This window comes from Lonchura striata, chromosome 5 (assembly GCF_050655825.1).
Source record: "Lonchura striata isolate lonStrDom1 chromosome 5, ASM5065582v1, whole genome shotgun sequence".
Classification (NCBI taxonomy): domain Eukaryota; kingdom Metazoa; phylum Chordata; class Aves; order Passeriformes; family Estrildidae; genus Lonchura; species Lonchura striata.
This window is the reverse complement of record NC_140707.1, coordinates 29,930,863-29,951,838: the sequence shown is the minus strand read 5'-3', so window position 1 is coordinate 29,951,838 and position 20,976 is coordinate 29,930,863. Positions and strand designations below refer to the sequence as shown.

Sequence of the window (20,976 nt, the reverse complement as noted above, 5' to 3'; positions counted from 1 at the left end):
TCCATCTTTGACATCTAAGAAGGAAGCTACTAACTACCAGAAGCAGAGAGTGTCTGCTGAATCTAACCAAAGCTGCTTTGCAGCAAAACAACAAATTTTCCTCCTGTGGGAAATCACTCTAGTGCATCCGACCTGCTTCAATTCATTTCAGAGGTTTTTAAGATACACATTACATCAGAACTAACTTAAGAATGTATAGAACATAAGAGGTTTAACTGTTTAAGCTTTATACCACTACATTAGCAGGAATAATATCAAATTCAATGCTCCTTTCTTTACCCCTGGAAACATTTCTTTTATGATGACTAAACATTTATGATCCAGATTCTGAGGTGATACAGACTCTCTTGTTTTTGCTATCAGGTGGCAGGGATGTGCACCCACACAAAGAACAGTACAAGGTGGTTGTACTTTGCTGTCACCTGGTGCCTCACACAGGTTGTGAGAACAGAGGCAAAGAAGAGAACAGGAAGAGAAAGCTGGATACCTCCAGAACCCAGAACTGGCTAAGGCGTCACCTACACCCAGAACAACATTCAGAACTTCTCTTTGTACAAACAGACAGATGCAGCACAAAGTTCCCAGCACAGAGCTGGCACAGCCCCAGGAGTGCTCTGCACAAGGTGCAGATGGACGCTCACCCTCGCTCTGCGTTCACTACGATGGCTCTGGGCCGGTCGTGGTCCCCCCGCAGCACCATCCCGATGGATTCGCCGTTCAGCCGGTGCACATTGACGGAATTTGTGGCCTCACATGTCCAGTACAAGGTGTGGCTGTATATATCAATGCTGAGGTCGTGTGGCTGCTTCTCTGGGTTCTGGCTTTGGTTTGGGGTACTCATTACAGTGAAAGGCTGCAAGACAACATATCAGCAATGATTTCCAGCCATTGCTCTGATGATTGACTGAAGAACACTGATTGCACAGAAGGTGTGGTTTACCTGCTTGATGATTTATAAACCCCTAAAACCACAATCCTAAAAACATTCAGTAATTCTCATATAATAAATAGAATATCCATGAGTAAGTGCTGACAAGAGAAGGTGACTGTGAGGATCCCTTGGTGTGGCAGATAGAAGAGCATAAAGGAAAAGCACACAAAAAGACTGAAACAAAACTATATACAAGATGTACACTTGCCTGGGTGCCATCATCTTTGGCTCTTTTTATAATATTCTGGCGCCCATCCACCCAGTAGATCAATTTATCTAAGGGATCATAATCAATAGCCTTGACGTTCCTCAGACCATGCATAGGTAGGATGATATCTGGGCTCTGCTGATCATCAGGTATCATCCTGCTGATGGCAGATTTCTGGCTAAATAGCAGGAAACTGGCCGGGGCTGAAACAAGCCAAAACAGAATGCATGAGAAAGTACAATTCCCAAAAATATATCCCCACAGAAGAAAGTGAATATTTGGAACAAAGTCACAAAGAAATATTAATACTCACAATGAAAACTAAATAATTCATAACTGGAGATTTTTGGTATAAAGTTGTAAATTTCTTTCTCTAGTTATAGAAAGGTATCAGGTTAAATGTGTAGGACCTGCCTTTCAAAATTCACCCTTTCATTCAGTTAAAATTGCCTTATCCACCACTATGCACGCATTTTATATTCATTGCCATTATTACTGGAAACTTTAGTTCCTATTGGACAACCAGTCCACTGGCAGGCTCATAATATCACATGCAGGGAGAAAGCAAACTTCTATGTATTTTAAGTGCATCTACAAGTTGAGCAGATTACTTAGGAGTTAGAGTGCTCTACTGAGTGTTATTTTAGCTGCCTTTATCAAGCATGTAAGGGAAAAAGACATTTTTGTTGGTGATTTCCACACACCTACACACATAGGTAAGGAGTGGGAAAGCTTCATTTACACAGCTGAATCACCTAGAAAGCATTTTGGGTAAAACAAGGAAGACCAGACTTGACAGCGCTGTCATTTCTTGAAACACAAATCTTCATGCCTAGTACATGTCACAAAAATGGATATAGAATTCCATACTCTGTCCTCATATTCAAAGATCACTTTTAAAGTCAGAACCTTTGAAACACACTTGGGACCCCTTTCCTTTTGCATTTGGGAGCCACAAGCACTGAAGAACACAATAGCAAACAAAAAGGCTTACAACTGCAGTTCCTGCTGTTGGGATCCAAGGTGTAATGAGCAGCACAGCCACACCTAAATCCATTTGGGATGGCAAGGCACAGGTGACCACAATGGCCATTATTCTGCACACAATCATTCAAGCCATCCTGACGAGAAGAATGGAAGACCAATATGTCCATCACAAAATCCAGATGGCCCTGAATAAGCGTCCTGTTCTTCCCACTGGTCTTGTCTGCTCTTTCTATGCTGTGAAGATTCCAGTCTGTCCAGTAAATGTAGTCACTATACTGGGTTAATCCAAATGGATGAGGTAGATCATCTGCTATGATTTCTCGTTCTTGTCCTGCAAAAACAAGGATAATCAGCTAAAAGACAATTCCCATGGCATAAAATGAAGAGTGTGACTGGCATGCAGAAAAATCTTGTTCTTCTTTTTAAAATAAAACCTCACTTTCCAAATCAGCATCATGGGATTCTTTATTAAGTAGTACCTGCTCAAAAGGTAACATAAGCAATTGCATTCAAAAGCCCTACCTTGATACCCTCTTGCCTACAGAGTAATTTGAAATGCTGCCAGTGTATTGTAATCTAAAAAAATACTACTTCATATGTCTCATGCTTATCAACCCAAATAGACACTGAAAAACATATCCAAGAATACTATCAGCTTTGGTAATCACATAGGCCAATAAAAAAGCTCATTAATATGCATGAAAACAACAACAAATTTGGGATTCAAAGAGAAACTGCTAGGAGAAATTATGGTGTCTCACTCAAGAAACAAATCTTTTGCAGTGCAATCTAACATACAGCTATTCCAGGAGTTTAGGAAACCATTTGTTTGGCAGGAATCTCTATACCCCACATTCAGTGGTTCCGTTAGCAACATTTACAACAGATTTAACACCTTCTAGAGCATGGTCTCTGACAAAGATGCATTACTGAAGTACATAAAGTCTTACTGAAAACCACCCTCCTGAACATTTTAAAGCATAAACCTCTATGAATCTCTGTCATCAAATGAATATGTAGCCTTTAGCAGCACCACTCCTCCTGTCTCAAACATCCAAATGCTAGACTCTACAGAACACCTCACTTTTCTTCTTCTTTCCTACTTTCCATTTCACCGAGACTTGAGAAAGAATGAAATACCCATAAATCAGAACATGAGGCCATTTCCTTATAAGCCACCAGGTCTAAATACAGAGGCAACCTCCCCATGTAACTTTTAGGCATCTAAACTCTCCAAGTTAGGGGTATAGATATCCTGCATGTTCTCAGTTACTTCTTAGAGCAACTCTGATCCATAGTGAAGAATTCAGGAGAAAGACTCTTTTGAAGGAAGCAGATAAGCTGTATAACTGAAGAAAAGCTCCCAACAGTGTGATTTTTTCCCCCTGCTGTTTATAATGTCCAAGATTAATCTGGAGCAGCATTCAGAGTGCTTTCCTCACCCCTTAACTATTGTGCCCACTTGTTACAAGTCTACCTGAGTCTTTATAATCTGCTAACTACAAAGACATTGTACAACATGAAAGTGAATGGGCACAAGTCTATGGCACCTGCTGGGATGCATCCCAGGGTCCTGAGGCAACTGGCTGATGAGGCTGGCAAGCCACTGTCCATCGTATTTGAAAAGCCATGTAGTTGACAGTGACTGGAAAAAAGGGAAACATCACTCCTATTTTTAAAAGGACGGCCCAGAGAACCCAGTGAGCCTCCCTTCTGTGGCTGGGAAGATCACGGAACAGATCCTCCTAGAAGTAATTCTAAGGCACATGCAAGATGAAGGGGTGATCTGACAGAGCAGCCAGCACAGCTTCACCAAGGACAAATTGAGCCTGACCACCTTGGTGGCCTTCTACAATGGAGTGACTTCAGAATCTCAGAATTCTGAAGATATGCATACAGAATGACACCTAAAAAAACCCAAACAACTCTCTAAAAGTATCTTCTAATGGATTAAAAAACAAACAAACAAAAATCTAGTTGCAGTGAAATAATGTATATTGTCAATCAGACCACACCCCTTGTATGTATAAATGCAATTCTAATGGAAAACATGAGAATGTGTGAAGTTGTATCTGAAACACACTGCAGAAGTAGCTGCACAGCCTTTCAGCCTCCACAAAATGCAAGAAGTATTTTGGTTTAGAACTAATACAACTGGTCTGAAGTCAGAAATAATACTCAATAGAATATTAGTGTTCAGGCTAAAATGTCAGGGATGATTTACAATGAACCTCTACGTTATCCTCACTTTAAGAACTCAGAGGCCATCTCTGCTTTGGTACAACACTGTTTCACACCAATAGAGAGAAATGACATCTCACCACCATTATAAATCATCATATGGTTATTAATTCATGAAGGTTTAAAAAATATTCTCAAACACTTAACTCTCTTCCTTTTATAAGAAAATATACACACAGATTAACTATCAGTTATATTGCTCAAATTTCATATTACTCAATTACTTTACTATGGCCAGTGGATATTTCTGTTCTGCCTGGTGTAAATAACATTAGATTACCCAGCATATTTGATGACTCAATCATGCTTGTGTCTAAGTCAGTCCAGTAGAGCCTTTGGTCCACATAATCAATAGTGAGGTCATTGGCACGCCCCACTTTGTCCACCAGAGTGATGCTGTTTGTCCCATCCATGTAGGCTCGAACGATCCTGGGTTTGCCTCCCCACTCAGTCCAGTACATGTATCTGCAATGAGAAGTGCAACAAAAACAGGGCATCAGCCAGGTATAGCTGCATGCTTTGCCTTTCTAAATTTCTTTGCACCACTTGAAAAAAAAAATAACCCACATGCTTATGTGCAGCATCACAATACTCGTCTTTTTACATAAAGGCAGAATAGTATTTTTGACAATTATTAATTTTTCATTGTAGCCCATATGATTGTGGAAGGTTTAGTGCCTTTTCAAAGACTCTGAAGAAATGGTGCCAAACAACTCCTTACGTATAAGAACACCCACACAAAGCTTTGAAAAACAACAGGGTTCCTTACCCTTTGGTGGGATCAAGAGCCAAAGACCTTGGGTTGTCCAAGTCCTTCCACACAAGGACCTGTCTATACTGCCCATCCAGACGGGCGACTTCGATGCGATTGGTTCCAGTATCTGCCCAGTAGAGGTTCTTTCCCATCCAGTCCACAGCCATTCCCTCAGGATAATCTAGCCCAAACTCAATCACATGCTCAACAGAGCTCCCATTCATGAAAGCTCGGCTTATGGTCTGGAAAACAATGGTGTAAAATTATTACAGTGCTTATGGACACCCCAGTGAAATAAAAAGAAGTAATTATCATGAAGTTTAGTGTACAAAAAGAAATTAGAACAAAAAACCCGCAGCCATTGTTACTTTTTAAACAACTAATTTCTGTTGTCAAAAAATACAGAAATTCTCAGGAGAAAAACACGTGAATTTTCAGAAAGCTAGTGGTTTCTGATGTCCAGACCAAGACATCTGAAGAGGACATGATTTTCAGAAAGCAGCATGTAACTGCAGATTCTTTCTTGATCCCTCTCCCTGTCTTCTATTTGTACACAAGAAGCTGGTTTTAAAAAATTATTTAATTCCCTGTAATGTTTTAAGTCTCAGAAGCACATCTCAGTGGCATCTAAATTAAATTGTTTCTCATAATCAGTCACCTGGAGCACGTCTACATCAGAGAACATCTACTGATCCCATCTACATTTTAGTTATGCACGCTCATCAAAATAAGTCACAGAGCAAGGACTGCACTCATATAAATAAGTCACTCCTAAAAGCACTGGAACAACCCCCAAGTAAATAGTAACTTCCAGGACCAAATACCCATCCTTGCTTATCAGCACTGAGCAATCAGTCTACATGCCTGCCAATGTTTCAGCTATTGATTTCTTAATAATTTGATACATGGATGTGTAAGGGTCAGAGAAATTTCACACTTTTAAAGGTAAGCCTTGAAATCATGTCAAGTAGTGGCTGAAAATGTGTCCTCTAATAACCAGAGGCAGAGATCAGGGAAATGGTGGGCGCTGAAGGAAAGGATGCCCACCACTCAGTGGTAACTCACAGATCATTGTGAGCTCTGAAGTTATAATACCTGTCCCTGATCACCTAGATGTGGGGGACAAGAGGAATGACAACCCAAAGATACTGGAAGATACCCGGTATGTATATGAAAATACAGTATGCTGGAAAATTCAGGAGGCAACAAATAAGTAAAATGTTTTCCACTCCTGCATAGAGTGAGACTGCGATCTACTCACTGATGCAGCAGAAGTGATCTGCTTTCCAGCACAAATGGTTAAGGTGTCCATAACTCCTGCTCTCCATGTGCCTGTGTGAGATTTATTTAGTAACTGTGCCTACTGCACTAATTTATTACACTGGCACTCCTCCTGAAGGAACAGTGTCCACACCACAAGCAGCACTGGTAACTCTGAAGCACAGCCCTCATTAGTCCTCACAGAGAGACTATGGAAATTGCCTGAGCCCTGCAGGCTCCAGAAGTGAGCTTTGCCATGTTATGGCTTGGGCACACTGGCAAGGAAACTCTGATTGCTCTTGGAAAACATATTAACAATTTAAATAGAATAATTTAGTTCCAGTGAAGCAAATATCTTATTTCTACCATATCCTTAGTTCATTTCAAAAGGCCAAGTAATGCTGATGAAGAGAACAACCCTCACTTTAGCACGCACCTGGATGTGTACCAAACATCACAGGAAATGTGTTCTGGGAGACACATTGAGATAGAACTGGGAGCAGGTGGGCCCTTCACATGGTGTGGAGGAGACTGGACAAGTTCTCTGGCTTTTTGTGTGCCAAGCTGAAGCCACAGCAAACAATCCAAAGTTCACTTGTCAAATGTTAATACTGAGTACAATTGTCTTCCAAGTCAAAACTGGAAGAGGATAGAAAACTCAGGGGGCTGCTGAGCTCAATGTTTAAATTGCTCTACTCTGACATAAAATTAGCTTTTCTACAGCAGATACATACATGGATGCAACACATCCAGCATCCAAGATTTATGCATTCGGTACAAGCAGACACCACTCTGGATTTTTATTTGAAGCAGGAAGATGCCTGTCACCCTACTGTGCATTCAGCAATGCAACTGTCTTCATCTCCAAGGGTCTCCTTGGATGCAATTCAATGACAACCCTGGCAACTGCAGGACAGATCATGTAACAGAGACCTTTGTTAGATCAAAGTAACTGCTCTGTGGCTTTATATTCAAGGAATTCACACATCAGTAATACCTTCAAACTAACATCAGTCCAATAGATTCTGTTATCAGAGACATCAAAATCCAGAGCAGATGCTTCCTTGACTCCAGTAAGAGGAATAGCAACATCATTATTATTGGTTTCAAGGGAAATCCTATGAATTGCTGCTCTGCTTGTGAAAACTAAGAAGGCTTCAGGAATGATGCAAGTCTTCATGTCACTCAACAGCTCAAGGCCGATGGGACAGGCACACCTGGCCTCCTGGGGTGTAAAGAAACACAGATGGCTGCAGCCTCCGTTGTTCTCTGCGCATGAATTAGTTCCTTTAAAAAATAAATAAACAAAACAACAAACCAGAACAGATATTAGTGCGTTGAATTAGTTCCTTAAAAAAACCCCAAAAAACCAACAATTAAGCCAGAACACATATTAGTGCATTGTGAAGGTAAAAGGGAAAGGGGAGCACAGAAGGTTGAGCAAAAAACCAGTATAATTTTCCAAAATAAGTTAACAGTATGGGTTATCAGCAGGGAATTCTAAGTGGATTCTTCCTGTCTACCCAGGATTACAAAGATGGACCTATCCCTCCTATTGTACAAACACCATCTACAAACAGATCTTTCTTGTCTCCCCAAGGATTAAATTCCTTCACTGAAGACAGATAATTAATTAGCTAGTTTTCACCAAGTACTCCATCTTTGTATCTCTTTGAAACCACCAGCTTTTACAAATGTTCAGTGATACAAAAGGGTGAGAAAATTGGTGGATAATCACAGTTCTTTCCCACCTGTTTAATTTAAAGCTGAGAAGAGTCATTAGCAGAAGCAGTTCCAACAAGATCCCCACAACCTCACACTTATTTTTTTATGTAATGGGGATGGAATGTGTAGGGGAAAGTAAGGACCAACACATAAATAAATGCCTCTCTCCATCTGCTGGAACCAAGGATTTAAGTATTTTACGAATATTACCACACACACAAAAGAAATTCTCAAAGATCAGTCTCAACCAGGGTTCTTTTAATTTTCCCTACTTTAGGGTATATGCATTTCACATCGATGCCATTACTCCATTGTGACTCTTCTCACTAATTTTAATAGCTGACTAATGAATCTGTTTAGTGCTGTGCCCAAATTCCAGTGTTCCAGGTAGCTGGAAAATCTGTGGTGCACTGAAGATAGGAGGTCCTGTGACACTTGCTGCACAGTGCCAGCAGAGGACCTAAAAACTGGCTGCACCTTTCAGAAATGTAATGGTAGGACACGGAGACCCAGCTGCTGACACTTTGCTAAGGACAAGTTTTAATTGTTAAGTTTGGGTACAACTGAGATGTTAAGAGTTAATATATAAGTGCTAAATGCTTTGGGGCAGTGTTGTAATGGTGACTGACTGTGCCTATACCACCCAGCAGTGAAAAGCATTCTGCTGACAACATGGGACTTTGCTCTGGAAGGGAAGAGCAGCAGGAAATAGAGCATTTCTGTGAGAATAATGATTCCTGTAGCATAGAGCAATAAAATCCTCATAAAATTTCAAAGAGTGCAGTGAAAGCTGTGGAAGATTTATGTCACTAAAAACTGGGAGCAACTTCTTTTGCAACACTATATTTTCCCAGCTTTAGAAACAATAGGTGCCATTTTCCTTTCAAACCCACCAGATCACAGTTATTCTCATTGCAAGTGACCAACAGCAGCTTAATGCATGGAATGCCCTATGAAGACTCCTACAGACCCATGCTATGTTGCCCATCTTACCAAAAGCTTTGGTGACACTCGTTGCCTTAAGGCCCATTAAATCCGGCAGCTGATCGATAATGATGTCTCTGCTGGCCTTTATCTTGTGAACTCTCTCAATGCTTCGTCTCTGCCAGTCAGTCCAGTAGATGTAGTCCCCCAGCAGTGTAAACCCAAATATATGTGGAAGCTTATCTTCTAAGAGGGTTTTCCTCATTGTTCCATCAACGTTTATGACCTGTGGGATGCCCAAAAAAAAAAAAAAAGAAAAAAAAAATCTTCTCTAATGTGGGTACAATTAAAATGGCAATATCAGTTGTGTTTTGAACAGCTACTGCTATGCAAATACCTCTTGATATTCCCAGCATGTCTTTCCCATGATCTGTGACTGAGATTTTAAATAGCTTCCTCTTTGCTATTATTTGGAAACATTTTATTTTGACACATATTAAATCTGTACCTTGTAGGTGATTATGTTCCCTTCACCGTGCAGCGCTTCTATTTTCTTGTGATTTAAGAATCTAACTTTTAAATTTCTAAGTGTTTGAGCAATAATTATTTTTATCACAAATATGTGTAACTCTATTGTAGCGTAAAATTAAACCATGAAATGCCTAAATGCTGGCAGTGAAAATCACTTTTACCACAATTTTAATAGAGTTATAAGGCTCTCTTGATATACAATAAACAGCAGAAGCACCTAAAATTAATTTTTTTAACACAACCAATGACAATTACCACATCTTTCTAATACATTAATGCACAAAGAGTAGATACCCAAATAAATTTTAAATGACATCTCCACTTTAAAACCTTACAGTTTGTGAAAACAGTATGCATTTTGATTTGATTTGCCATAAATAAAAGTAATTTCGCCAAGCTGAGCCTGTTTAGCCTATGCTAAGTGGTGTCTCCCTGTCCTTATCTTGATCCACAAGCCTTTCATTGCATTTTCTCTCCCCTGTCCTGCTGGGCAGTGGAGTGACAGAGCTGCTGGGGTGGGCACCTGGCACCCAGCCAAGGCCAACCCACACTGGATTTTCCAACTAGCACCAGCCAAACAGCAGAGGTGAGCAGTCAGCTACTGCTACAACTATGGCATGCACAAAAATCATCCCTATAACAGCAGTGAATTTCAACAGAGGTCACAATAATCGACACCTCTGGATGCCTTCCAGACAAAATGCCGCCTGCTGGAGACAGTTAAAAATAACACTGGCATTCCTGCAAACCAAGTTTCAAGGGAGCTTTGTATCTGCCCATCAACTTACGATTCTTCTACTGCTTGATAGAGTAACAGAGACTGAAGATTAGTATATTTTTATTCTGTTAAGGTAAATAGAGTACATTAAAAAGAAAAAAAAAAAAAAGGCTGTATCGGTGGTTAAAAGCCAAATGGTTCTGCAATTATGTCATTACATCATGTCCAGGCAAACCCCAAATGCTCACTTATATAGAACACTATCAGTCCCACAGGCAATACTGCAGGTTCAAAAGTTCCTCACACATACTCAGGTGCTGGAGCCAAGCTGGTACCACACTAAGTAAACAGGACACCACTTCCCTTACAACAGTGCATCAGCAGGATGAGGATGAAGCTTCCACATTTCCATCAACTTCTACAGAAATGGACAGTAGAAATATAATTAAAATAGCAGAGCTGCTGACTAAAATGTACAAGTGAAGATTGAATCCAAGGATGCAGACACATTTATTGAAACCCATGCACATCTGTGGATGCTGCAGACAACACCAAGCTGTTGAACTTCAGGAATCTCATGTGGTTCGACAAGGCCAGGTGCAAGATGCTGCACCTGGTTCGGGGCAAGCCCTGGTATTGATACAGGCTGGAGTGTGATGGGACTGAAAGCAGCCCTGTTGTGTGCTGGTGTCAGCCATGTGTGCTCATGGCCTGGAAAGTCACTCATATCCTGGGCTGGATCCAAAGCAGCGTGGCCAGCAGCAGGGAGGTGATTCTCCCCCTCTACTCTGCTCTGGGAGGCCCCACCTGGAGTGCAGCATCCAGCTCTGGGGTCCCAGTACAAGACAGGCTGAGAGCCAGTTGAGAGGAGAGCCACAAAAATCATCAGGAGGCTGCAAGACTTCTGCTGTCTGAAGAAAGGCTGAGAGTGTTGGTGTTGCTCAGCCTTGGGATGAGAAGAGTGACCTTACTGCAAGCACTCCCAAATTATACACTGTTCAACATAGTGGGAAAGGAGGTCCAAAATGTGGAATCAGACATCAATAAAACATTTAATAGTTTGCATTTTGGCTAAGAAAATAATGGAATAAATGTTTGCTGTCTCCCTCTCCCAAACGTTCCTCCTCAGTACTACAGGCAGAACACCTACAAATCCAAGCAGGCTTCCCTTGGATGCAGAAAGGGCAACTCTGACTTGGAAGATTTTTCTGTGCTGAGAGCAATTGAGTCCTCCAAGTAGTAGCTGGTCCAGGAAACAAGCAGGAAATGCTATCTCCCTCCCTGACATGATCCTACTTACATAGGAGCTAGGGCAAATCTTGAACAAGGAGGTGTCACATGCAGGTCAATACAGGTACATGTACACAGTCCTTACCTCAAATTTTGCTGCCACCCACCTTCCCAGAGATACAGCTGCATTCTAGCATATCAAATGAAATCACAAGGATTCAAAATAAAAATCTACAAACAGGCTGCACAATATGACCAAAATCACAACTCCTGTTGTTAAATCAGCACTTCCCATTTCTTCAAAGGGTCTGGAATAATCCCGTAAGACTTTTACCCTCTCCTTTCCAAATTCAAACATCTTCTCAGCTCAACAGACCACTAGAAGTCTGTGGAAATAGCACACCATGTAAATATTTACCATGTTGTTCTTCTGCTGGTGATATTGGGACTGCAAGAACCTTTATAATGTACATGTACAATATGGAAGAAAGACAAGAAAAGATAATAAAATACCATATTAACTCATCTTTTAATATCTGACAACTAGAATCTGCTGCCTGCAGACAAAAGGGAAGACTTTAAAGCACAATCCTTATAATTTAGCACAAATTGACTAGAATAGGCTTTATTCTACTCAGGGTTTTCTTTCCTTCTCTGTAAGTGATAAATGGATCTCAAAGGATAAATGAAACACTAAATGTGTTGTGCTTTACACATGAAACACTGAAAGCTCCCCTTGAACAGCGTCACACACTGAAAGCCCCTGATTAGTCTCAAGACTTCAATGACAAATGTCCTAATGAGGCCTTGCCAAGCTCAGCTAAAATCTGTTGTGGGCAAAGTGAAATCAACATCAAACGCCTTAATGAACTGAATTACACAAAAAACACAAGAAGGTGGTAAGGTGTGATTTTTTTTTTTAGATGCTGCTGCAATGTATGCAAAATGATTTCACAAATATTTCTAAATATAACACTCAAAAGCTCTTGGCTCTTTGAAGAAGATTAAAGTAAAACAATGCAATTAAATTCTACACATCAGCATGATTCATGTAGTCAAACTGTATTTCAGGTGCATCTATGAAAAAAACAGCTATTCAGCATAGATACAGCACACCTTTTGACAGAACAACAAAGAGACCTCTAAGACCTTACCCCTCTATTTCAGTCACTAAGATAAAACAAAATTTATTTGATTGCTAAAGACAAAGATGCAGTCAAATGGAAATCAATTTTTGGGCTGAGCTAAATCACTACGTGAGCAAACACAGCAGGTTGGCAACAGCAAAATGACATGACTGGCATATTCAGGAGACTCATGGGATGTGCTTTAGCTCTGTGAGTCTTGCAGATCTTGTAGAAAGCTGCACTTTTGCTGTGAGGGTGCCTGGGAACTGGAACAGGTTGCTCATGGAGGTTGTGGAATCTCCCCTGTTGGAGCTATTCCAAAGTGATCTGGTCATGGCCCAGAGCACCCACCTCCAGGAGAACCTGCCTGAGCAGGGCTTGGACCAGCTGAGCTCCAGAGGTCCCTTCCACCCTCAACCCTTCTCTGAGTGGCTTTTAAGGATTTTCACCAGCAGCCTCTGGAATGGCACCTCAAGTGAACATACCCAGCCTTCTCCAGCTCAAGAAAGAACTTGTGAGACAGACTGGATAGGCAGCATGGAAAAGAAAACAGGAAAGTCAGCAGGGAAAGAAAAAGACAAAGAAAAATGGAACTACATAGAAAAACTCCTATGGGTAAAGAAGCCTGCTCCAAAAAGAGAAGAGTGATGTGAGCAGTCTATACCACAGTCTATATTCAGCTGAGTGTAAGCCATTCATTAATATTTCCAACAGCTGAAACACAGCCACCTTTCATCAATGCTCTGGGATAAAAGCAACACCTTCTTTTTTTTTTTTTTTTTTAATGTCTGAAGGGGCTTAATGTCAGGCATGTATTGGCAGATACTGGCAAGCAGAAAAGGGAATAACATTCAACCAAACAGTACCAGAACCCCTATAACAAAAAAGAAGAGATACATCGACAACAGAAATATCTGGTCATTTCCACAAAGATGGGCTGCTTGAGTGTCTTAGCAAGCTGTTGCCTCAAACACTCTAGAATTTGTAAAGCAGTTCCTCATCGTTGTCCATAGTTCTGTCCCCTTTGCCAATACTTTGGCTACCTGGTAAAAGCTGCCTCATAAACAACGTTCATCAGGTTTCTATTGCTACTACATTTCATGGATTACTCCTACATGTACTATTCTGGCTCTTCTTTCAGATGAATTTTGATGATGGCATACACCTGTATCATTATTTTCTGAATTCTTACATTAGTTGCAGCTCCAAACTATCATCACCCACCTACATTCAGAGCAAGCTCTAAACCCAGAGAACACAGAGAATGAATCCCTACAATACTGTGAGTGCAACACCCCAGCTGAACTGTGAATAACCATTTGTTGTTTGCAAATACACGTAGTGACCCATCACCACCCTTTTCTATCATATTTTTTTCCTTTCTTTAAGAGACATTTTTCACTTCTCACTGAAGAACATGTCATTTAACCTTGCTGAAGGCAAAGCATCTGAACACACTTCTCTATGGCTACACAGATGGGCCATATTTTTACTCATAATACAAAATCCACTTTGAGATGCTCAGCAAAAAAAATTCCAAAGAGGCTCACTGACTGACTGACTGTCAATAGTCTTTTTTTTTTTAACAATCTTCCTTCAGAAGTACCTTTGCAGTCTCCTGGAGTAAAGCACAGCAGTGGTGGCAAACCATCCCTGATGCTTGGTTCTCACTTGAAGCTGTGGTGGTGGCCTGCCACGGCTGTCAGGGCAGATGTGCCAGTCCTTAGACAGGCAAAGCAAAGAAGGTGGTGTGAAATACCAAATAACAGCCATTGGTAAAAGAGCCCACACTCAAACAATTTTCTGACAGTCTTACAAAAGTCTCTACAATCCAGCAATGTCGGCTTCTTGACAGAATATTCTAAAGGCAATGACTCCAGCATATTTTCTTTATCACTTTGTTCTGAGTCATGCAAAATAAAATCTACACCTATAAATGAATGTAAGATAGTTAAGTAGTGACTTGTTAATAACCCACAAACCAACCCAACTATTTAGAGAGATGACAAATGCAACAGAATATAAATCTACAGAATAAAAAGTGGTACTTTCTAGTGAACTCCCATTTTCTCTGTAAATAATATAAACAAAACATATTCTTATTCTTGTGCTCTTATCACCACATGAAGCAGTTATTTATTTGCAGTGTTGATCTGTTCATTTTTTCCCATATTAAATCACCACCACACCTAGTGTTCTCTTAGGAATTCACAACATTTTTTTTAGTTCCACAGAGAGTATTGCACTTTCAGACAGACTTTCCACAATACAAGCACATGAAATAGGCTCTAGCAGACACTGATAGACGGATGAACTTCTTGTTGGAAAGGCTGTGTTAACATGATTGTGATTTTGAACTTTTTTATGTCTTATATGCCTCTTCTAGGAGTAGCTAATGTTGTTAATGAGTTACATCAGCCTGATGTTTCCAGAATTTTTTCTGCTTACAGGATATCAGAGGATTAAGGGTGCAGCTGGTCAGTTCTGTAACTTACCTCTCATAGGCAGGAACATGATCACATACTTAAAAAGTACTTAAAAGGAGAAAAAGTTAAACAAAAAAATAATTTATGGCAACTGGTGGCTAGCCCCTAAAACATGCAGAAACTACCAAATTGGTATTCCAGTTTTATTTTTAGGTAGAAGCTGCTTATTTAATGCACCTGGGGGAAATTTTACCTTCTGTAAATACTTTTTCATTCTCAAATTCTGACCACTGTTAGTTTAAAGGGGTATGCAACAACTCTGAAATTTAGCTAACACCCATTATGGAAACAATATGCCTTTCCAACTTCTAGACAACTAGTCTAGGAAAGGTGAAGAAGAATCTAAACTTTTCACAGGAATATTTTTAAAACTCATGTATCTTAATTTTTCTCTCCTGATTTCCCATTTCTTCCAAGGGACTGCAATAATCCAGTAACATCAACTTTCCAAATTCAAACACTTTCTCAACTCAACAGACCACTAGAAGTCTGTGGAAATAGCACATCATGTAAATATTTACCATGCTGTTTTCTGCAGGTGATACTAGGACTGCAAGAACTTCTATAATGTACACTTACAACATGGAGGAAAGACATGAAAAGAAACACAATGAGCTTGATATGAAAAAAAAATTGTGGTAAAGTTTTGAGTCCAAAAAACCAATCAGCAATTTCAACAGCCAACTGGAATTTCTTAAAAAGTCAAAAGGATGCCAAAACCAGCAGATACAATAGACCTTGACATATAAAGTGGCACCAATACTGGTCAATTTTTCCAAAGAAAAATCCTGTCTCATGTCCAATGTTACCATGCTTAAAATTAGCTTGCAACGAAATATAAAGTAAGATAAATCTAGTCTGCACTACTGCTATTTTAGTCCTTTTTGTTTCCTTACCCTAAAATACGTGGATTTTAGTGGTTTTTTCAAATATAATCTTTTATGTCACAGCCAATGAGAGGTTCCTGAACAACTGAATGAGAAACACTGGTCAAGTCATGCCTCCCTCCCGAGGCCTTACAATGCAAGGTCTCCTGCAGTCAGCCTCTGTCCACAGCAAACTGAGATTCAGCTGCTGGTCCTTTGTCCAGCACAGTGGGACCTCTTGCTCAGAACTCAACTTCTTAGCATTGCCCTGGAGAATCATAACATATTCTTTTTCTCAGCCTCACCACAGTGCAATTATCTGAAGTCACCTGTATCTCTTCACACCCTCTTCACACTGTGCTAGGCACATACAGTGCTTCAAAGAGCACAGTAATGACCCCTTATGCTCTAAGTCACCTCAAGTGTCATGCACAGAAATTCCACTGGAAGCCAAAGGTAGACCCTAGATTAACTGGCATGTCCATTTATGGCACCACACTGGAAGAATGGGTGCTTTTATCCTCATTTAGCAACCTATCAGCAGAAAACCAGGATTCAGTTTTAAAGTGGTGGGGATGGGAAATCTACATTTTAAAAATAATTAATTAATGGCAGAGTTTCCCTCCCTGAAGGGCAGCACAGCTGAAAACCTGCTACTACAGGAGACTGGATTTACAAGAGAAGGACAATGAAACACCAGTAACTGAAAACATTTTCACTGTTTTGGTTTGGAGGGCTTGTTTTTTCAAGGATATTTATTTCTAAAGGAGTTCTTTCTGTAGCAGACAAGCAGCTGCTCCCATGGCAGCTCAGGCTAGAGCAAGAGTGATGGAGTAGTAGATGAAGAAAGTAAAGCATTTCATGTGAGCCAGAAACACACTTCTCTAACAGAGTATTTTAATACAGCAAAAGGGCAAAGACAGAAATGCTGATGAACTCCTATCTCCCAGGCACCAAACTATATGGATCAATTGTTGCCCTGCCATGTCAAGGGAAAGACCCTGAGCTTAAAAATAATTGAAAGATGAGAGAGCTATTCAGGTAAATAGCATATGCACACACAGCTTCTCTACTTCTATAGATACCTGGAGTTCACTGTTGGAGTTAGAAAGTAGTACCAGATGGACTTTGGCTCAGGCCACATGCCCTTTTAAAGTTCTAACACAGAACTTTAATAGAAAGTCCTGAAAGGAACAAAAAGCAAAGCTTACTTAGAAAGAAAGGATATAAATGATTATCTGAGGAAAGTATTTCCTACCTTCTAATACTAATTAGTAGGGGAAGAATCTCCAAATTGGAATCCTCAAGGCCCCTGAGGTCAAATATGATTTTAGCAGTACTCAGGCTCTTACAGGAAAGAGAGAGATCACAGAGATCACCAGCTACACCTACTGCTCCTTGCTGAGGTCTTACAAATGTCTCTTAAAACAATACAACTCTCAAGTGCAAAAGGAGAGAAAGCTTGAACTGACTAATGCCAACCCAAAACTGTGTCTCACATTAACAGCAGACAGAGTTTGCATCTAGACTGGACATGGCATTTCTGGTTTGTAATACTTGCAATAGATAGAGAAATAAGAGGTCAAAAGGCCAAGGCAATGCAGTCCAATACTCCAGGCTTTGAAGGAACTCCACCAAATATGACATCCATACGCAGCAGTGAGCACAACAGCATCCAGCCTGGATGAAACATTCATCTGTTAAAGCAGCTCAAAATCATAGAATGTTAAGGGCTGGAACATAGAGACAGAATCCTACTAATGCACAAAAAGTTTTCAATTAATCAGAAACACATACTTAAGCTTTATTTAAAACTGATGGACCTTCTGACAACAAAAATCTTTAAGGAATCATTGGTAAGCTCCCAAACACACCAAAAAATTCTAAAATTCTGCATGAAATTCCTGAAATCCTGAACTAGGGCTTAAACAATACAAAACAAACAAAAACAGCAGTTCATCTCAGTAACCTAGAACGAAGGCAGTGCAAACTTTTTTCTCATTTCTTAAGGAATTGGAGACAAGTCTATCCTCAGTGTAAATGATGCCAATGGCAGAAATGAAAGATGTTGCAATAGTATTCACAGAAGTATCCTCAGGAGTCAGACACCCAATATTAGAAATCATATTCTACTGGAAAATTAGTTTAAAGCTGTTTCTGTGAAAACAGTTACATAATCAAAGAATGTTTCCTGAAAATATTTTTATATAAAAAGAAAAAGGAATCTTAGCATTTTTCAGCCAAGAAAAACTGAAGAATGGTAATTCAAACAGCATTATTTCTTCTCAAGTTAGTACCTCTAGAAATACATTTGAAGAATTCCAGCTCTCTTTGCTTGCTTCTTGAGGTGTATGTGAATACAAGAAACTGATTCTCCTGTATCTTGTCGCTACCAGTGCAACACTATTTGGATATGTCTATGAAAAAGTTCTTAAATTTGATTCCCCTCTTGCTTTGGATTAAAAGCTACAGAAGTCAGTGATGTTCTACAGGTATCTAAAAGAAGTGTTAAATCTTCTTTTCCCCAGGTGAATGCTTGGCTTCACCTGAGAAAACTGAAGCCAGCAGTAAAGATTTAAGATGCTCTTAACACAGCTAAGGCTATACATTTATTACACAATAGCCTAGCAACTTCATGATCATTTTCAGTCACTGGATGAGACAGTTCAAGAACCTTTCCTTCACATCAAACTTTGCAGCTCGCTCTCATTTCCTTCTCTGCCAGCACATGCCTTTCTCTGGCTGTACAGCCAGACAGACTAAAAATCTGATTCAGTATAAAACCTGAAACTTGTCCTCTCCTCTCTCAGCTATAGCACTGTGTGAGTAAAGTCCAGGTGAAGCAAGGCAACCTAAGACTGAGTCACTCTGAAACACAGGAACAGCACATTCTTCTCCTGCATTACTGTTTCAGACTTCCAAAACAACTGAAAGGTGTAAACTGCTTAAAATGACAGAAATATGGTAAAGAACTACATCTATTGTTCATTAATTCATTTTTGTGGGTGTAATGAACACTAGATCTTATAAATACAGGTAGCTTGATTACCCTTGGACAAAGCATTCATGCAGAACTTGAGGCCCACAGAACACTACATTGTCATTTAGACTTTTCTGTGGCAAGGTCAATGACAATCTACACAGACTGTACCAAAATATCCCACAGCGGGAGAGGAACAATGCCAAGGCACCTGCACATGCTGGGTACCACCCAGCTGGAAAGAGAAGGACCTGGAGGTCCTGGTGCAGACCAAGCTGAACATGTGCCCTTGCTGCAGGGAAGGTGATGGTAATCTGGGCTGCATCAGGAGGGCAGGGGAGCCAATCCTCCTCTGCTCAGCACCAAAGAGGTTTCCTCTGGAGTACTGCGTCCAGTTCCACGCTCCTCAGCACAAAAAGATGTGGACGTGCTGGTGTGAGTACAGCTAAAGGCTACAAAGGTGAATAATATTTTTCTTACAAAAAAAAAAAAAGCTGAAGGAGATGCATCTGCTTAGCCTGGAGAAGGCTCAGGGGGAAATCTCATGAATGTATGTAAATACCTGCAGGAAGGGAGTAAAAAATGCAGAGCCATACCACTTCTCAGCAGTACCCAGCGGCAGCACCAGCGACAACAAACTCAAACGCAGGTGACACCCTCTGAACATCAGGAAATATTTCTTCACTGTGAGACTGACCAAGCCATAGCACAGGATCCCCAAGGAGGCTGTGGAGTCTCCATCCTTGGAGATACTCACAAGTTATGTGCTCTGGACAACCATTTCTAGGTGGCCCTGCTTGAGTGTGGGGGCTGGACATGACCTCCGGCGGTCCCTTCCTGTATCAACCATCCTGGGATTCTGTGTGACTGCTGTTTAATAAAGCCCTCTTAAACTAAAAAACAGGGAGTGCTTCCCACCTCCACTATTTGCACTCCAACTTGGACTCTGCAAATCCCTTCACGTTGTGGTCTCCAGCACATATGGAATCCATTGTGAACAGACAATCTGCCAGCTCTGAAAACAGCAACGCTGTTATAAAACAAGAAACTTCAACCCCAGCTTTGGCACAATTATGTTAGTAAGTCTCAAATAACCATAAGAGGACAAAAAAAAGCCTTTTAAATTTTAATTTTTTTTTTTTTGTTAAGATTGATATAATCAGCTTAAGGAAAAAAAAAAAGCTGCACCATGGCAAATTACAGAACTTCTAATTTCTCTTCCAGATTAAAAAAAAGTACTTCAGAATTTAGAGTTACAGGGTAAACTTAGATTTCAGATATATTTCCAAGCGTTGTTTAAAGCTTATGAATAGTTAACAATGTAAAATTTCTGTCTGGTTTTGCTATCTAGAGGTAATTGCTACTACACAGGAGTAAAGTCTCCCACATGTAGCCTAAAGCTGTATCTTTCTAGATAGTCTCTGTAAGCATATTCTGAAGTAAAAATAGGTGACAATCCACTATGAAATCTTGTTTTTCTTCAAAGCTCCACACTTTTTCATACACTTGACAAAATATTTAGTAGTAGAAGAGTATCATCAGACATTACAGAAGATTTTTTGTCATATCTATGTGGTTTCATTCAATTAAAAAACCTCACTGTAATACATTAGAAAAATCTGAGGAATTGTTGTAGTTGGGCAAACCTACATGCCACATGTCACACTAGCACGAGACTTCACATCAAGGATGTCCTGGATCTAAAAGTCATTTTGACATAGTAATGAAAAAAACTTCTTGACAACAACAGACTTTTACCAAAGAGAAAAACAAATATATTTCTCTCACTCTCACTACATTCTGGAAACTCTCTTGTGATCATAGTTTGAGACATGGGTATCAGACCCAGCTTTTGAAATATCAGAAGAGACTACTAGTTTAAAAATATTCCTCAGATATATTATTATCCTCCTCTTATTCTACATTAATTTTAGGAAAACACTTGCATACTTTAAATTCATTCTTCCTAGAGCTTGTGGTTAATGATAGGTGCATTGTCATTTGAATT

The 20,976-nt window shown here is 40.1% G+C and overlaps 1 protein-coding gene across 1 annotated transcript in view; it reads right to left on the bottom strand.

Moving 5' to 3' along the window:
* The window catches only part of LRP5 (LDL receptor related protein 5), a 132,514-nt gene that overhangs the window by 24,161 nt on the left and 87,377 nt on the right, over positions 1-20,976 (bottom strand). The window contains exons 8-14 of the mRNA XM_021555189.3: positions 9,100-9,316; positions 7,379-7,668; positions 5,137-5,363; positions 4,648-4,832; positions 2,134-2,457; positions 1,140-1,342; positions 642-853 (exon numbers count right to left, since the gene is read on the bottom strand). Coding sequence (XP_021410864.1) covers positions 642-853; positions 1,140-1,342; positions 2,134-2,457; positions 4,648-4,832; positions 5,137-5,363; positions 7,379-7,668; positions 9,100-9,316 — 1,658 coding nt within the window. The remainder of the gene's footprint in view (positions 1-641; positions 854-1,139; positions 1,343-2,133; positions 2,458-4,647; positions 4,833-5,136; positions 5,364-7,378; positions 7,669-9,099; positions 9,317-20,976) is intronic.